Source organism: Oncorhynchus nerka, linkage group LG7 (assembly GCF_034236695.1).
Source record: "Oncorhynchus nerka isolate Pitt River linkage group LG7, Oner_Uvic_2.0, whole genome shotgun sequence".
NCBI classification, from domain to species: domain Eukaryota; kingdom Metazoa; phylum Chordata; class Actinopteri; order Salmoniformes; family Salmonidae; genus Oncorhynchus; species Oncorhynchus nerka.
In genome coordinates, this window is record NC_088402.1 from 77,593,778 (window position 1) to 77,609,656 (window position 15,879).

General features: G+C 44.1%; 1 protein-coding gene across 4 annotated transcripts in view; it reads left to right on the forward strand.

Annotated features, from left to right (window-relative positions):
• Nucleotides 1-15,879, forward strand: part of plekhg5b (pleckstrin homology domain containing, family G (with RhoGef domain) member 5b) — a 115,019-nt gene that overhangs the window by 96,486 nt on the left and 2,654 nt on the right. For 3 of the 4 annotated variants that reach the window (XM_029665093.2, XM_029665092.2, XM_029665094.2), the window contains 9 exons: nucleotides 4,172-4,363; nucleotides 5,456-5,626; nucleotides 8,032-8,127; nucleotides 8,293-8,604; nucleotides 9,295-9,582; nucleotides 9,771-9,890; nucleotides 10,170-10,302; nucleotides 13,845-14,118; nucleotides 14,291-15,382. In XM_029665093.2, coding sequence (XP_029520953.2) covers nucleotides 4,172-4,363; nucleotides 5,456-5,626; nucleotides 8,032-8,127; nucleotides 8,293-8,604; nucleotides 9,295-9,582; nucleotides 9,771-9,890; nucleotides 10,170-10,302; nucleotides 13,845-14,118; nucleotides 14,291-15,382 — 2,678 coding nt within the window. Of the gene's footprint in view, nucleotides 1-4,171; nucleotides 4,364-5,455; nucleotides 5,627-8,031; nucleotides 8,128-8,292; nucleotides 8,605-9,294; nucleotides 9,583-9,770; nucleotides 9,891-10,169; nucleotides 10,303-13,844; nucleotides 14,119-14,290; nucleotides 15,387-15,879 lie in introns of those variants that run through there. The other variant, XM_065020836.1, reaches the window with a different exon arrangement.

Genomic DNA, 15,879 nt, shown 5'->3' on the forward strand with positions numbered 1-15,879 from the left:
TTTGTTTTTGCATTATTTAAACCAAATTGAACATGTTTCATTATTTATTTGAGGCTAAATTGATTTTATTGATGTATTATATTAAGTTAAAATAAGTTTTCATTCAGTATTGTTGTAGTTGTCATTATTACAAATAAATAAATACAAAATCGGCCGAATAATCGGAATCGGTATCGGCGTTAAAGTCATAATCGGTCGACCTCTACTTTCAATACTTTCCTCCATTCAGGTCTCTGTTTTTTTTTTCAAAGCTAGGTTAAAACCACAAAGGGCTGTGATAAGATGAGGAAGGAACCAACTGGACACGAGACTTTGTCATTAACCAGCTTGGAGCTGAACGTGACTGCCAACTACTCAGGGCCACCAATTTCCCTAGTTCCCAGACCTGTCAATGGTGTTGTAGGTCAGGGTCCTCTCTGATATTAATGGACGATGACAGATAGGTCTGCACAGAGGCCAGGTGAAACTCAATAAAGTTTAGAGAGGGCTGGTCAGATATACAGGGCTGCACAGAAAAGTAGGTAAAATGGTTTTTAGTTTGGTGTTGAATGCTGCTCTTTTGAACAGACTTCTGCAATATCTGCTGTTTTTGTAAGTAGAGAAGCAGTACAAATAGGTCATTAAAATAGCCCATTGAGAAATATATAGGATCAATGCTAAAATAAGTACATTAACCCCAGTTGATTAGATATGACCTGAATTTGATGGTGTGTAGTTGTGCTGCCACGTATTGTGGAAAGGGGTGTTTGCTTAGTCATATCTGTGAGGAATATCTAAGCATACTAAAGAAATGTGTTAAAACAGGTCATTACTGGTCATTTCTTACCTTGTTACAGTCAACCAGGAAAGCTTTGTGGAAAGTTGTGTCCACGGGCAAACAAAAACATAATTGATTGAGAAAACATAGGCTTAATGGGTTGGGTAACTTGGCTTCAAACCACAATAGAGCAAGACTTTGTGGTTGTCACTGCGGTAAAGGCCTAACTGACGTTCTCACCAGTTCAGTAATACTTGCTTTTGTTAGCTCACTCATTGCCTATTTTTCTCTTCCTGGAGACATTCCAAAATCAATTTGTCTATACGTGACAATTAGCTTTGCTCCCAAGAGGCACAACTGTCCTTGTAAGTATGTTTCTATATGCCTGGTATAGGTGTCACATTAGTGACTGAATACATGTCTGTTCTGTGTTAGAGTATCAGTTTAATTTACAATCAGGGAGCGTAATTGGAGGCATGCCAGATTTTAAATGACGTAAAGCTGTCAGTCAGTTTGGATAGAGAATCAGTGGTTTAAAAGAAAAGGGAAAAGAAGTGAAGGGAGAGGGGGTGTGTGTCTGTGGGGGATTCAGAACAGTCAGAACAAGGAAAGTGGACGTCAGAGGCAGCGACTAAACAAAGGGTGAGTTACTATGAACAGTTGGCATGTCCTCTGCAGCACCAGGATGCCTGCTCTTTTCTGTTGGAGCCCTGCAAGCTGTTGCTCTGGCCACACCCCTTTCTATGCAGATCACACACAGACACTCACTCACTTTTCCTGTAGCCCCGCCTCCTCTTCCTTTCCTCCTCAACACAATGGGGCAGACAGGATCCTCCTGGTTGCTATGACTCCAGGACAGTGGCTGTGTGAAATTCTAGGCAGGCAGCAGACTCAATCAGCACAGCAGGCTTCACCTCTGAGCTAGAACAGCGGGACAGGCAGGACTACCACGGAGTACACAGAGACACAGAGTTCAAAGACGAGACCTGGGGTGGTGTTCATGGTGTATTCATGGAGATAAGAAGGATACAAGAACTTCTCTATCAGACATACAAACCTGGACTCTTTCAACTTGAGCAAGACCTCTTATCTCAGTTCATAACTGGACTTCAGAAGCACTTTTCTTTGAGGAACAACCTTTCATTGTTCCAGCTGTCGCTCTTTGGGCTTTCCTCTCTTAGTCTGAGGGCTCTGGCACGAGTGTATCGTGAATGTATGCGTAAGAGAAGGAGAGGTTGAACTTGAGAGAACACAACAGCTGGGTCCAGTATGGGCTGCAAAATCTAACTAACAGAAGGATTAGGATGGTTTTTCAGATCTTTGACATGCCGCTGGCTTTAATGGTGAGTACTCTACTGCTTCCATTGTGTGTGAAGCTTTGGGGAGCCTTTCCCCTACTATATCTGGGTGATCAATCTGCAGTGTAAGAGAGAGTTATACATCCCAGTTTAGACAGTAAGTCTTGAAGTCAGTAGAGGCTTTAGGCTACTTGTTTCTGGGTTGTTTGGTATAGTGCCAGGACTTTGATTTGTACTGTAATGTTCTGCAAATTACTGATTTGGTTAGGTTTCAGTTTTTCTGATTAGGTTTTAGTTTTGGTTAAATGTTTATTGTCATACTACTCTAAAACCCATGCCACTAAATCAAAGAGTCACATTTTTCGCCCCTACCATGCTCTGTGTATCTGTTGCCAGAGCATTCCTGAGCCAAGGTAATCGGAATTCGGCCCCTCTAGTCCAGCCCAATGAGCTGCTGTCACTGGCAGAGAGTCCAGTGTGTGTCTCTCGCTGTCTCTCTCTCGCTCTCTCTCGGTCCACTTCCTGCACCTGTGTCCTTGTCCTCTTGGCCGAGATCCCCCAGAAATCCCCCTGGTCAGAGCTGGATGAGGGGCCTCGCTGTTTGCCCCACTGAAGCGATTATATCTAAATATAGCGGATGGGAAATTTAGCTTGAAATATACTTTCCCCTTCGATTTTCGTCCCACTTGAATACTAAAACAGAGGAGGAAAACTATCCACCATATGGAGTTGAAGTAATATTTCTTTGGACAGAAGGAAAAGATTGTACTCTAGTACAGCGATTGGTCTAAATGTTTGCTTCTGCATGAACGCTTTTAAAGAATCCCGAAAGGTAATACATTTGGAACAGTATTGTTTATAGAGGGGCATGTTTGTGTCTGCAGAGAGAGAGAGAGAGAGGTTTATTATTGCTCCTCTCTGTCCGACAGTTTGTTTAGAGACCATTGCTCAATCCTTACCGACCTCTTGTGTGGACATTCTCGCTGTTGGTCTTATCCTGTAGGCTCGTGAGGGAACTCAGCCGGGGTCTCAACTTACTAATGAGAGTTAGAATAGTAGTTGGGTTTTGCATCAGCAGTCACTTAATTAGCCGATGTCACTTGTAGTAAGCATGGTTGAATTACCGACTATGCTTACTACATGCTTACTGATGATCAATGGGGTGGGGCCCATTGATCATCGGTTGTAAAACTGATCATTTTTCTCTCCGCCCCATGGCAAAATCTGTAGAATTGCAGGAAATTAACTCTAAAACACATTTTTTTCTCTTTGCTGTCACAAGGGGGGCCCGCTAAAATGGTTTGCACGCAAGGTCGAGGGAGGGGGGGTCCAAAGGCTGCACATTTTGGGTTTTGCCACAGCACTACACAGCTGATTCAAATTGAATCAGCTGTGTAGTGCTAGGGGAAAAATACAAAATTGCACCCCCTTGGGGTCCCGAGGACAGAGTTTGGGAAACGCTACTCTTCTGTGTAATGACCTAAACAGGGGTCAATGGCCCAGCGACTAACTAGTCCCCACTAGCACATTACTCTGCACTGACATACTGTCTCTCTCTGATGGCAAAAACAACTGCTTCCTCAGATACTGAGGCCTGAGAAGGCCCATGTTTGTTTGGTTTGCACGGCGGCCGGTGCTCGTAAAGTGGATTGAGATTGCTTGTCTTTAAGACTCACAGGCCGGCAGCAGGGCTTGATGACAGGGTAACGATAGTAATGAAACGATGGAGTGGAGTGACTCTAGCTGACCTGTCTGTCCGTTCTGCCATGTTCCCTTTGATTTAAGGAGTGTTCCGTCTCAGGAAGTGGCATTCATTTCCTCTCAGTCCTGTATGTGTCTGAACGGCAGTTAGGATGGCTTTAACAGCTCTCCTGATGACGATGTCATTCCTCACATCAAAAATCCCCTTTGATTGCCTGTTTATTCTCCTTGTGTATTTCTCATCTTTTTAAATTCTGTCGCGTCTCTTTCCATATCTCTGCCTGACGACTCACTATCTCCAAGTGATGCCCTCACCTAAACGCTTTCAATCTTATTTACTTTTTATTAACTCTGTCTGTTTCTCTCTCCCTGTTTCTCTCTCCATATGAACACTGGTCTCTCCTGGTTCTTGCAGGGTCAGGCGCGTCGCAGGAAAAACATGACAGAGTTCCTTGGGGACGCCAGCATCCCGTCTCCGGACTCCTTGGCCGGGCTGAGCGGCTCTCTGCCAGGCGTAGGACCTGGACCGGACAGCTGGAAGAACCGTGCAGCCAGCCGCTTCTCTGGCTTCTTCAGCTCCAACGCTGTAGCAGGGGCTTTCGGAAAGGTGATGGGAAAGGCCTGGTCTGGGCCATCAGGGGGGGGGGCCCAGCCACTAGTAGAGGGAGGGGCTTGGTGGTGGGGGGGTTAGTGTGTGCGCAATCGTGTGTGTGGTGCAGGGGTCGAATGCCATTTCCACTCAGCTCCCAGTGAGATCACTTCCCTTCTCTCCAAAGCCTCCGAGTTGGCTCACACAGCAGCTTTCCACTAAACAAATATGCTTAGTAGCTGTGGTGGAAGTGGCCTGGAAGAATGAAGGTTTAACAAAGGTGTTCCGTGTTCCGTAGACAAAATTCTATTCAGGTCCCTACCATGATGATGATGATGATGATGATAATAATACAATAAGACACAAGGATCTGAAATGGCAATAATCATTAGCCTTTATCGCCTAACAAAGCACACAGTCATACACTCGCTGACGCACACAGACACCCTCCTCTCCCCCCCACACACACGTACATTGTCTCCACTCCCCTGAGGTCATATCCTGCACTGTAGCAGATGTCAGAGGGAGACGGCGTCTGTCACTCACCTGTCAGCTACCAGATCATCTCTATTCATCTTGTCAGGGCAGTGTAGGGTAGGGGCGGATCAGAGACCTGGCCCCTCTCCTCCACAAAGCAGGGGTGAATCAGGGCATCCTGTACCCCCTTCAGGGAACAGGTCCCTTAAGCACAGTTGGCACACCCCCTCCTTCCCACTCCACTAGCCTCCTTCCCCCTCCACCCACCTCCTCTATTGTCCAACTGATCTCAATGCACAGAGCTCATTTTCATAAGTACATGAGGCTGGCCTGTGTCCTGGCAGGACAATAGGCTGGATAGCTGTTGACAGATTTAAGAATTCAGTGGACTCGAGGGAGGGTTATGCTAAAGCAGGATTTCAAGCCTGTTTACATTTTGCTTTAGGAGTGTAATAAGCTCTATTTTAATATTGTAATGGACAGGAAAATGCACTGTTCCTGCCTCTCCCCTTCCTATAGTAATACTGATTTAATCTAAATGTGCTCTACATGTGAATGACTTTGTAGTGAAGCAGGAAGAAGAATATTGCCCAGAGTCTGTTTGTTTACATGTGTTGGCGTCCATTCTAACAGGAGATGGACCGCATGGAGCAGCTCCAGAATAAGCTGCAGTCGTACACTCTTTTTGGCCTTCCCAAGGTTCCTCCTCAGCTGTCCTTCCACCAGGACTCCTGGGAAGAGGAAGAAGAGGAGACCAGCTTTGCACTGGAGGACAGCTGGACGCAGCTACTGGACCATCCTGAGGTATGGTAACAAGAACACGCACACACATGAATAGAGGCACTCACCAAAACACACTCCACTGACACAACCACAAAAGTTTGGACACACCTACTCATTCAAGGGGTTTTCTTTATTTTATTTTTTTTGTAAAATATTTTCGACATTGTAGAATAAGAGTGAAGACAAAAATAAAATTGGGGGATTATTTGTCAGTCACACCAATTTAATCAGTGTTTAAGCGCTAGAATGGTATCATTTTGACATACTCTTGTAACAGTAAAGCTGTTATGTCATGAGCTGGATGATATAGAAAAAAATACATATCGTGCTAAATTGACTGAATTGTTGCCCTAACAATGAATTGAATGATAAGTTTATAATATTGATGTGCACTACAGTTTTTTTTTTTATCTACCTTTTAAATTACTACTACTACTTTGATTGTTGTAGCCATCAATTTTCCCATTAAAAATAACCCATATTAAACCACACTTTTTCTTGTTTTTCAATAATAATAAAGTGTGACCGTATAAATACAGACATACCAATAGACAGCTACAACACAGGGCAATCTTGCTGAGCGATTCATCAGAATGGAGATTTTTTTCCTGGTGGTTAACTTCTTGCGTCGAGCCATCCCGGATCCGGTATCGTGACTACAGCCTCAAGCTCATTTCCATAACGCAACGTTAACTATTCATGAAAATCGCAAATTAAATTAATCTATTTGCTCTCAAGCTTAGCCTTTTGTTAACAACACTGTCATCTCAGATTTTCAAAATATGCTTCTCAACCATTGCAAAACAAGCATTTGTGTAACAGTATTGATAGCTAACGTAGCATTTAGCGTAGCATTTAGCGTTAGCATTCAGCAGGCAACATTTACACAAAAAAACAGAAAAGCATTCAAATAAAATCATTTACCTTTGAAGAACTTCAGATGTTTTCTATGAGGAGACTCAGATAGCAAATGTTCAGTTTTTCCTGAAAGATTATTTGTTTAGGACAAATCGCTCAGTTTTCTGCGTCACGTTTAGCTACGAAAAAAACCCTGTATCCAGGATTGTGTAAATCTATCAGCAAGCTCATTAGCATAACACAACGTTAACTATTCATGAAAATCGCAAATGAAATGAAATGAATCTATTTGCTCTCAAGCTGAGCCTTTTGTTAACAACACTGTCATCTCAGATTTTCAAAATATGCTTCTCAACCATTGCAAAACAAGCATTTGTGTAACAGTATTGATGGCTAACGTACCATTTAGCATTAGCATTCAGCATGCAACATTTTCCACAAAAACCATAAAAGCATTCAAATGAAATAATTTACCTTTGAAGAACTTCAGATGTTTTCAATGAGGAGACTCTGTTAGATAGCAAATGTTCCATTTTTACAAAAAATATTATTTGTGTCGACTAATCGCTCCGTTTTGTTCATCGCGTTTGTGTAAGAAAAAATAAATAAAATAAGTCATTAAAACGCTAACTTTTTTCCAAATTAACTCCATAATATCGACAGAAACATGGCAAACGATGTTTAGAATCAATCCTCAAGGTGTTTTTCACATATCTATCGACGATAAAATCCATCGTGGCATTTTACTTTCAATTCTGAAGAAATGGAACGCGCATGGACCTACAGATTACGCACACAGGACACCGGGCGGGACACCAGGTAAATGTAGTCTCTTATGGTCAATCTTCCAATGATATGCCTACAAACACGTCACAATGCTGCAGACACCTCGGGGAATAGACAGAAAGCGCAGGCTCATTCCTGGTGCATTCACAGCCATATAAGGAGACATTGGAACACAGCGCCTTCAGAATCCGGGGCATTTCCTGTATGAAACTTCATCTTGGTTTCGCCTGTTGCATTAGTTCTGGGGCACGCACAGATAATATCTTTGCAGTTTTGGAGACGTCAGAGTTGTCTTTCCAAGGCTGTCAATTCCATGCATAGTCGAGCATCTTTTCGTGACAAAATATTGCGCTTAAAACGGGCACGTCTTTTTATCCAATAATGACACAGCGCCCCCATAGGTTCAACAGGTTAAACAACTAATTGACAGATGTCTTGTACTAGAATTCCATTTTGTTCGTTTTTTTTGTGAGCCCAACGCGCCGTTTCTTTAGAGAAATCAAATAATTCACGAGAGAAATCAAGTCAAGAACTTTCTGTGAAGCTGGGCTGAAGGGAGTTGTAGTTTTCATTAAGCAAAGTGAATGTGTTGTGTTCACAACAGGGTTGGTGTCACTTCCATTTCAATTCCAGTCAATTCGAGAAGTACACAAATTCCAATGCTTTTCAATTTGGAAAATGTTGAATTGGGTTTATTTTCTGAATTAAATGGAATTTAAATTGAATTGACCCCACCCCTGGTTCACAAACATGAGGCCATTATCTAATGTGTGTGTTTCTAGACTTTGACCAGACGCCCGTTCCATCAGCAGGAGGCTATCTGGGAGCTTCTGCACACTGAGGCCACCTACATCAAGAAACTACGAGTCATCACTGATGTAAGTACACTTTAGATAAGAATGTCCATATTCCCACACTGTAACCCTGTATCAGGTCCTAAGTAATCACTTGAATTCATCTCAATTAGATGTCCTATTTGTTAGGCATATGAGTGCTTTACCTAGATGTCCCATTCTGACAACTTTTCTCCTCTCTTCCTGTAGTTGTTCCTGTGTGGGCTGTTGAACCTGCAGGAGAGTGGTCTGCTGACAGAGGTGGAGCCAATGCGTCTCTTCAGTAACATCCAGGACATCGTGCGTCTACACACTGCCCTTTGGAGCCAGGTGATGCTGCCCGCCCTGGAAATTGCTCGGCAGGCCAGGACCCTTCTCAACCCTGTTGACCTCCACCATGGCTTCAGGACCTTTGGCTCCCGTTTCAAGCCCTACATCCGTTACTGCATGGAGGAAGAGGCCAGCCTGGAGTACATGAGATCACTGCACAGGGACAACGAGCTTTTCAGGATCTACGTCACGGTGAGTTGCAGTCTGTCGGTCTTCCCTATCTCTCGGTTTATAGTGACAGTGTAAAGTTAAACAACTGCCTACCAAAGACTGTTTGCTCCTCTCAACATCTATCTCACTAACACAGCACAGTCAACCAATTTGAAACATCAGTAGTACATTCTACCTGACACTTTTCAGTACTGTTCATTATGTTCCTAGCCACAATTTCTTTAAGCTTCAACTCTTGATTTTGTTTTTATTTCACCTTTATTTAACCAGGTAGGCAAGTTGAGAACAAGTTCTCATTTACAATTGCGACCTGACTAAGATAAAGCAAAGCAGTTCATACAACAACACAGAGTTACAGATGGAGTAAAACAAACATACAGTCAATAATACAGTAGAAAAATAAGTCTATATACGATGTGAGCAAATGAGGTGAGATAAGGGAGGTAAAGACAAAAAAAAGGCCATGGTGGCGAAGTAAATACAATATAGCAATTAAAACACTGGATTGGTAGATTTGCAGTGGAAGAATGTGCGAAGTAGAATAATAATGTGGTGCAAAGGAGCAAAATAAATAAATACAGTAGGGGGAGAGGTAGTTGTTTGGGCTAAATTATAGATGTTATAGATGGGCTATGTACAGGTGCAGTCATTGATCTAACGCCTGGTGTGTCTCTCGCTCTCTCTCTCTATTACACACACACACACACACAGTGGGCTGAGACTCATAAGCAGTGTAATCGTCTTAAGCTGGCTGACATGCTGGCCAAGCCCCACCAGAGACTCACCAAGTACCCCCTACTGCTGAAGGCTGTCCTCAAGAAGACTGACGACTCATCATCCCGCGACGCCGTCAGCAGCATGGTGGCGTGTGTGGAGGGCTTTATCAACAGTGTGGACTCTCAGATGCGTCAGCGGGAGGAGCGGCAAAAGCTAGCCACCATCTCTGGACGCATTGACTCCTACGAAGCAGTGGAGGGGAGCAGCGAGGAGGTGGAGAAGGTGAGCACACACCGTACTCAGGGCTGGTTTCCTGAGTATAATGCTGCAAGTCTACTGCTAGACTAAAAGCACGTTCAATTGAGAATCTCTGTTGAATGTGAATTTTAGTCCAGGTTGAAGTTGTGCTGCATTTTGCTACAAGAGGCTTGTATTTCTGCTTGGTGTTTAACCCTTCTCTCGCTCCTCAGATACTGCGTGAGTTTAACTGCTTTGACCTGATGGCTCCTATGAGAGGCACATCACCAGAGGAGACCAGACAACTCCATCTAGAGGGGGCACTGCGCATGAAGGAGGGAAAAGACAGCAGGGTAAGAGACTGGCTGGGTTGCTTCTAATTGATTTTAACACATTAGAATTGCTTTTAACTCATCCTAACTGGTTATAACTGCTTAACTGCTTTTAACTCATAACTGTTGCAGGCTGAGAACTACCCAACACTGTATTTTAAGTTGTGGTAGAATATTTCAATGACCAGGGTGATTGGGGAGCAAATTATTTGATTTCGCCTAGTTACTGTATGATTGGTGAATGAATGAGGATGATCGACCTGAAATTAAGCTGGAAGTATTTCCCCATCCGTCCTTTAGATGGACGTCTACTGCTTCCTCTTCACGGACCTGCTGCTCATCACCAAGCCAGTGAAGAAGGTTGAGAAGGTCAAGGTGATCAGACAGCCACTCCTCATCCACAATGTTGTCTGCAAGGAACTCAAGGACCCTGGTGAGTGCCGGCAATCAACTACATTTGAACCAGACCTGTATTCAAAGTATTTGTTTTCTTTCAAATTCTTTAGCTGTGCTTGATTAAGCATGTCTGGGGCAATGGAACCAATGGAAAAGTCATAAAGGTTCAAGCACAGATCCCTACCAATTAAAATTTTGGGGGCTGTTCAAGTAAGCTCATGATTGTTTTTAGAGAGCTCATGATTGTTTTTAGAGAACTCCATAATGACTGCACTGGAAAAACATATGTGCGCATTTATCTATAGGCCTATGCCATTAGTGTGCAACCATGTCTAATTTATCATAACCGTTACAGATAACAAATCCTAATTGCTAAGTTGCCCAATATACTGTATATTCATTCAATAAAAATAAGCAAGTGCCATTTAAGATAAATGTATTGAAACCATAATATCAACTGGTTATATTATGGAGCACAATCTTCAAAAAGCCAGTAACCTCAGCAGTGGTGCTTGTAGAAGCCTATGACTGCAATGGCATAGCCTTGTTATGTTCGTTTAGCAGATAAGACATTCTTATTTCCCCAGCCTATTTTATAGTAAAAGAAAGATGTAATATAACAGAATGAAATGAAGAAAGTTTCCAGTCTGATGATCATCTGGAGTCTGGAACAGTTATTCTCAGTGATCATTTGAAACGGGCTCTAATTGGCCAGTTGAAAGGAAAATATTTAAGGGTTACAAACCAAAATCTGTTGTCTTTTACATATAAAGACATTCCATTTAGTTGGAATTTGGAATTTTCCAAATGTATTAACAATTCCACATTGAACATAGATGAATTACGGCCATGACATATGTTGGTGAGTAGGCATATGCTTAATGATTCTGCTGCAAATATGTTCTTTGTCATTATCAAACTAATGTTTTTGCATATTTTCAGTGTTTTATTTTTTAATTTGATTTCACCTTTATTTAACCAGGTAGGCTAGTTGAGAACAAGTTCTCATTTGCAACTGCGACCTGGCCAAGATAAAGCACAGCAATACGACACATACAACAACACAGAGTTACACATGGAATAAACAAAACATACAGTCAACAATACAGTAGAGCAAAAGAAAGCAAAAAAGTCTATATACAGTGAGTGCAAATGAGGCAAGATAAGGGAGTTGAGGCAATGGCCATGGTGGCAAAGTAATTACAATATAGCAATTAAACACTGGAATGGTAGATGTGCAGAAGATGAATGTGCAAGTAGAGATACTAGAGTGCAAAGGAGCAAGATAAATAAATGAATAAACACAGTATGGGGATGAGGTAGGTAGATAGATGGGCTGTTTACAGATGGGCTATGTACAGCTGCAGTGATCTGTGAGCTGCTCTGACAGCTGGTGCTTAAAGCTAGTGAGGGAGATATGAGTCTCCAGCTTCAGAGATTTTTGCAGTTTGTTTCAGTCATTGGCAGCAGAGAACTGGAAGGAAAGATGACCAAAGGAGGAATTGGCTTTGGGGGTGACCAGTGAGATATACCTGCTGGAGCGAGTGCTACGCGTGGATGTTGCTATGGTGACCAGTGAGCTGAGATAAGGCGGGGGTTTACCTAGCAGAGACTTGTAGATAACCTGTAGCCAGTGGGTTTGGCAACGAGTATGAAGCGAGGGCCAACCAACGAGAACGTACAGGCCGCAATGGTGGGTAGTGTATGGCGCTTTGGTGACAAAACGGATGGCACTGCGATAGACTGCATTCAGTTTGTTGAGTAGAGGGTTGGAGGCTATTTTATTAATGACATCACCAAAGTCGAGGATCGGTAGGATGGTCAGTTTTACGAGGGTATGTTTGGCAGCATGAGTGAAGGATGCTTTGTTGCGATATAGGAAGCCGATTCTAGATTTAATTTTGGATTGGAGATGCTTAATGTGAGTCTGGAAGGAGAGTTTACAGTCTAACCAGACACCTAGATATTTGTAGTTGTCCACGTAAGTCGGAGCCGTCCAGAGTAGTGATGCTGGATGGGCGAGCAGGGGCGGGCAGTGATCGGTTGAATAACATGCATTTAGTTTTGCTTGTGTTTAAGAGCAGATGGAGGCCACGGAAGGAGAGTTGTAATGGCATTGAAGCTCGTCTGGTGGTTAGTTAACACAGTGTCCAAAGAGGGGCCAGAAGTATACAGAATGGTGTCGTCTGCATAGAGGTGTATCAAAGAATCACCAGCAGCAAGAGCAACATCATTGATGTATACAGACAAAAGAGTCGCCCCGAGGGTTGAACCCTGTGGCACGCCCATAGAGACTGCCAGAGGTCCGAACAACAGGCCCTCCGATTTGACACACTGAACTCTGTCAGAGAAGTAGTTGGTAAACCAGGCGAGGCAATAATTTGAGAAACCAAGGCTGTCGAGTCTGCCAATAAGAATGTGGTGATTGACAGAGTCGAAAGCCTTGGCCAGGTCGATGAATACGGCTGCACAGTGTGGAACCTGTCTGTTTCAGGGTGGTTTTCGCCTAGGCTAACCAAATCTAAATTGCTCTAGCAATTTGCAAATTAGGCTAAGCGGAAAACAGACTGGACGCAATTATTCCAGAACGGCAGCTTGTTGTTGGACACATTGTCCTACTTAAATCAACCAGTCCATTTACAATTTGTGATAAAACTGTTGTCATTTGGCAAGGAATGTACAGTGCCAATTTTAGCATGTAAATCTAGGTTGGGCAAACTAAATTTTTTATTTTTTTGGGCATGCCAGCAAAGCCACAACAAGACATGTTTTGCACTATAAACATGACAAACGGTGCCTCACTTTAGATTTTGCAGTGACGTAGTGGCCCCATGAGTGACAGAACACTGAGCCAATCACGGCACAACTAGAGAACATTACTAACCCCTACTCTGTATTTTCCATTGGCTGCCCCACCACCACAGAAAGCACTGAGCTAGGCTGAACACCTGCATTTTGGAGCTGCCTTACTCAAGAAATCAAAAAAGAAACCATGCTTGTATGCGGCTTTGTTTTTGATTACATTGTTTGAAAACGGTTATATGACACGTATCAATGCCAAACTAACATGCAAAACAGGCCACAAATTGTAGCTTGTGTGTCCCATTAGTTAGATATATTTTTATAGGAATTTATTTCTGTAGGCCTAACGGAAGCACTCGGCACGTGTGTGTGAAGGGAGCGGTTGAAAGGCAATTGAGTGAATGAGACAAGGAGGGGAAAGGGAAGGACTGTGTGATGCTTGTACATTTGCGGGACAAAAAAATATATATATAAACCCATGTACAAATGGAACACTACAGTCAAAGCAAATTAACGTGGTCTTCAAGACAGCATTTCACTTGCCTGTTCGGGCAGCCACATCACTTTCCACCAAGTAGTTTTCTCTTGTTAAAAATTGAGCTTTGACGTCTGTTCAAGTACTGGATCACTCAGGTCCATCCCTACCTTCTGGCACTCATGGAACGCTCAAGCAAACGCTCAAACTATCTGAAAGATTTGAACACCTGCAATTCAACCCAAACTAGCTCTATTTACTTAATAAACATCATGATGATTCTCTGTTCTCTCTTCCTGTAGGGTCCTTAATTATCATCTACCTCAATGAGTTCAAGAGTGCTGTGGCAGCCTACACATTCCAGGCCAACAGCGCCACCCAGGGGCGAAGCTGGGTAGATGCCATCTGCAACGTCCAGAACCAGCTCGAGAGACTGCGGACTGAAGAGGTTCTCAGGCAGCAGACCACCTTACAGCACCGGCTACATGGAGAGGAAGAAGAGGATGAGGTAGACGAGAGTAGCAACTCCACCGCCAGCTCTCCCGGCACAAGGCACAAAGACGAGCAGGGACCAAGGTACAAACCCAAACCACTACTTAGCTACAGAAGAGTGAAGCACTACTAGAAGGACACTGTGTAGATGGTCTTCAGTTCTGTGCAGAGATTATTTAATGTCAACATTATACATTATTGTTAATGTTATAATTATTCTCATCATTCTAACCTTTTAGTTCTCTTTCTCTTCCAGTCATTCGGACGGCTCCACAGAGACCCTGTCAGTCATGGACATAGGAGAAGACTTAGGAGGGCACCCAGACCCCTCCGCCCCACACACAGACCCAGGCAGACCCTTAGAGAAAAGCCCAGACTCAAGCATAGTTACCCTACCTACTGGCCCTGAGCCCCTGCACTGCCACCCTGCTAGCCCCCTGGACCCAGACCGGGACCCTGAGCAAGAGCAGGAGGAGGGTCTGGAGGGAGGGGAGGGTCAGCTGGAACCTCAGTGTCGCTCTCTGTCCATGGATAGTGCCTACGGTACCCTCTCCCCAGAGTCCCTCTTGAGAGAGATGGACCTGCAGACACGGCCAGGCCAGAGCGATGGAGAGGAGACCGAAGAGGAGGGAGAGGTGGAGAGCCACGATGTGGGTGTGAATTTGGACAAGAAGGTGGAAATGGAACTGGTAGAGGAAGGAGGAGAGGAAGAGGATTCAACCTCTGTTTGTTCCCAGCTGTCAGTGGTTCAGTCTCTGAAGCCTCGGCGACGCCCCCCGGTGACTCCCCGCCTCCACTGCTTCCAGAGCCGAAACATCAAGTCCCGTTCAGAGGACAACCTCCTTCAGCTTTTCCACGACAACGTCTCTGTCTCCTGGATACACACCCGCCGCCCTACTGTCCAGGAACCATCAGAACACAGGAGAGAACAGGCGGATTGCCTGGCCCATAGTAAGAGCCTATCAGAACTTGGCCGAGCCCGTGACCTCACTGGGCTGTTTCAAATTGACCTCGACTCAGAACAGACTGATGATGACTTCCTCACCCTGAGCATGCCCTCTAGTAAGCTATGTGACACCCTGAGGAGGGCAGAGGCCCGCAAGAGGGCTCTGGGTGCAGCTGAGGCCTGCGAAGGCAGCAGGAGCCTGGCCAACAGTAGCGGCTCGGCGGTGGCGCCATCTGGAGGACAGGAAGGGAAGTGCAGTAAGTCGTTGACAGCCGGTGGCCCAGAGGAGCAGTCATTGGCCAAAAGCAGAAAGTCCCCGGCCCAGCAGCACAAGAAGCTGACCCTTGCCCAGCTCTATAGGATACGCACCACCCTAGTGCTCAACTCTACGCTCACCGCATCGTAAGTCACAGCTCACTTTATACTGGGTATCATCTCTATGTACGTGGATGTGCTCTTTTCTATTTAACCTTTTTATTAACAGGGAGTCATGCTGAGACCAAAGTCTCTTTCACAGATGAGCCCTGTATTGCAACATAAAATACAGATCAATACAATATGAAACTCAAGAGAGGTCCAAAACGCAACGATAGACAACAAACACATTCGTCATTAAAAAGGTCCTCAATCAGCCATCTGAAATGACTTAGTGGCACCAAATCATCACATTTTAAAGCTGATTTATCTGACTCTGTAGAGACCGAAGGAATTTTAGTAGCTCGTACGTCTAAAGGTTAGTTATGTTAGGTAGAGAGGGAGTTTTTGTAAAATAGCTTTATAAACAATGAGAGCAACACATCAATCTACAAGACTTCAAAGAGGGCCATCCTACTTTCTGATACAGAATGCAGTGATGTGTACTGAACCTCCCGCCTGTTGTAAAGTGTAGTGCTCTGTGA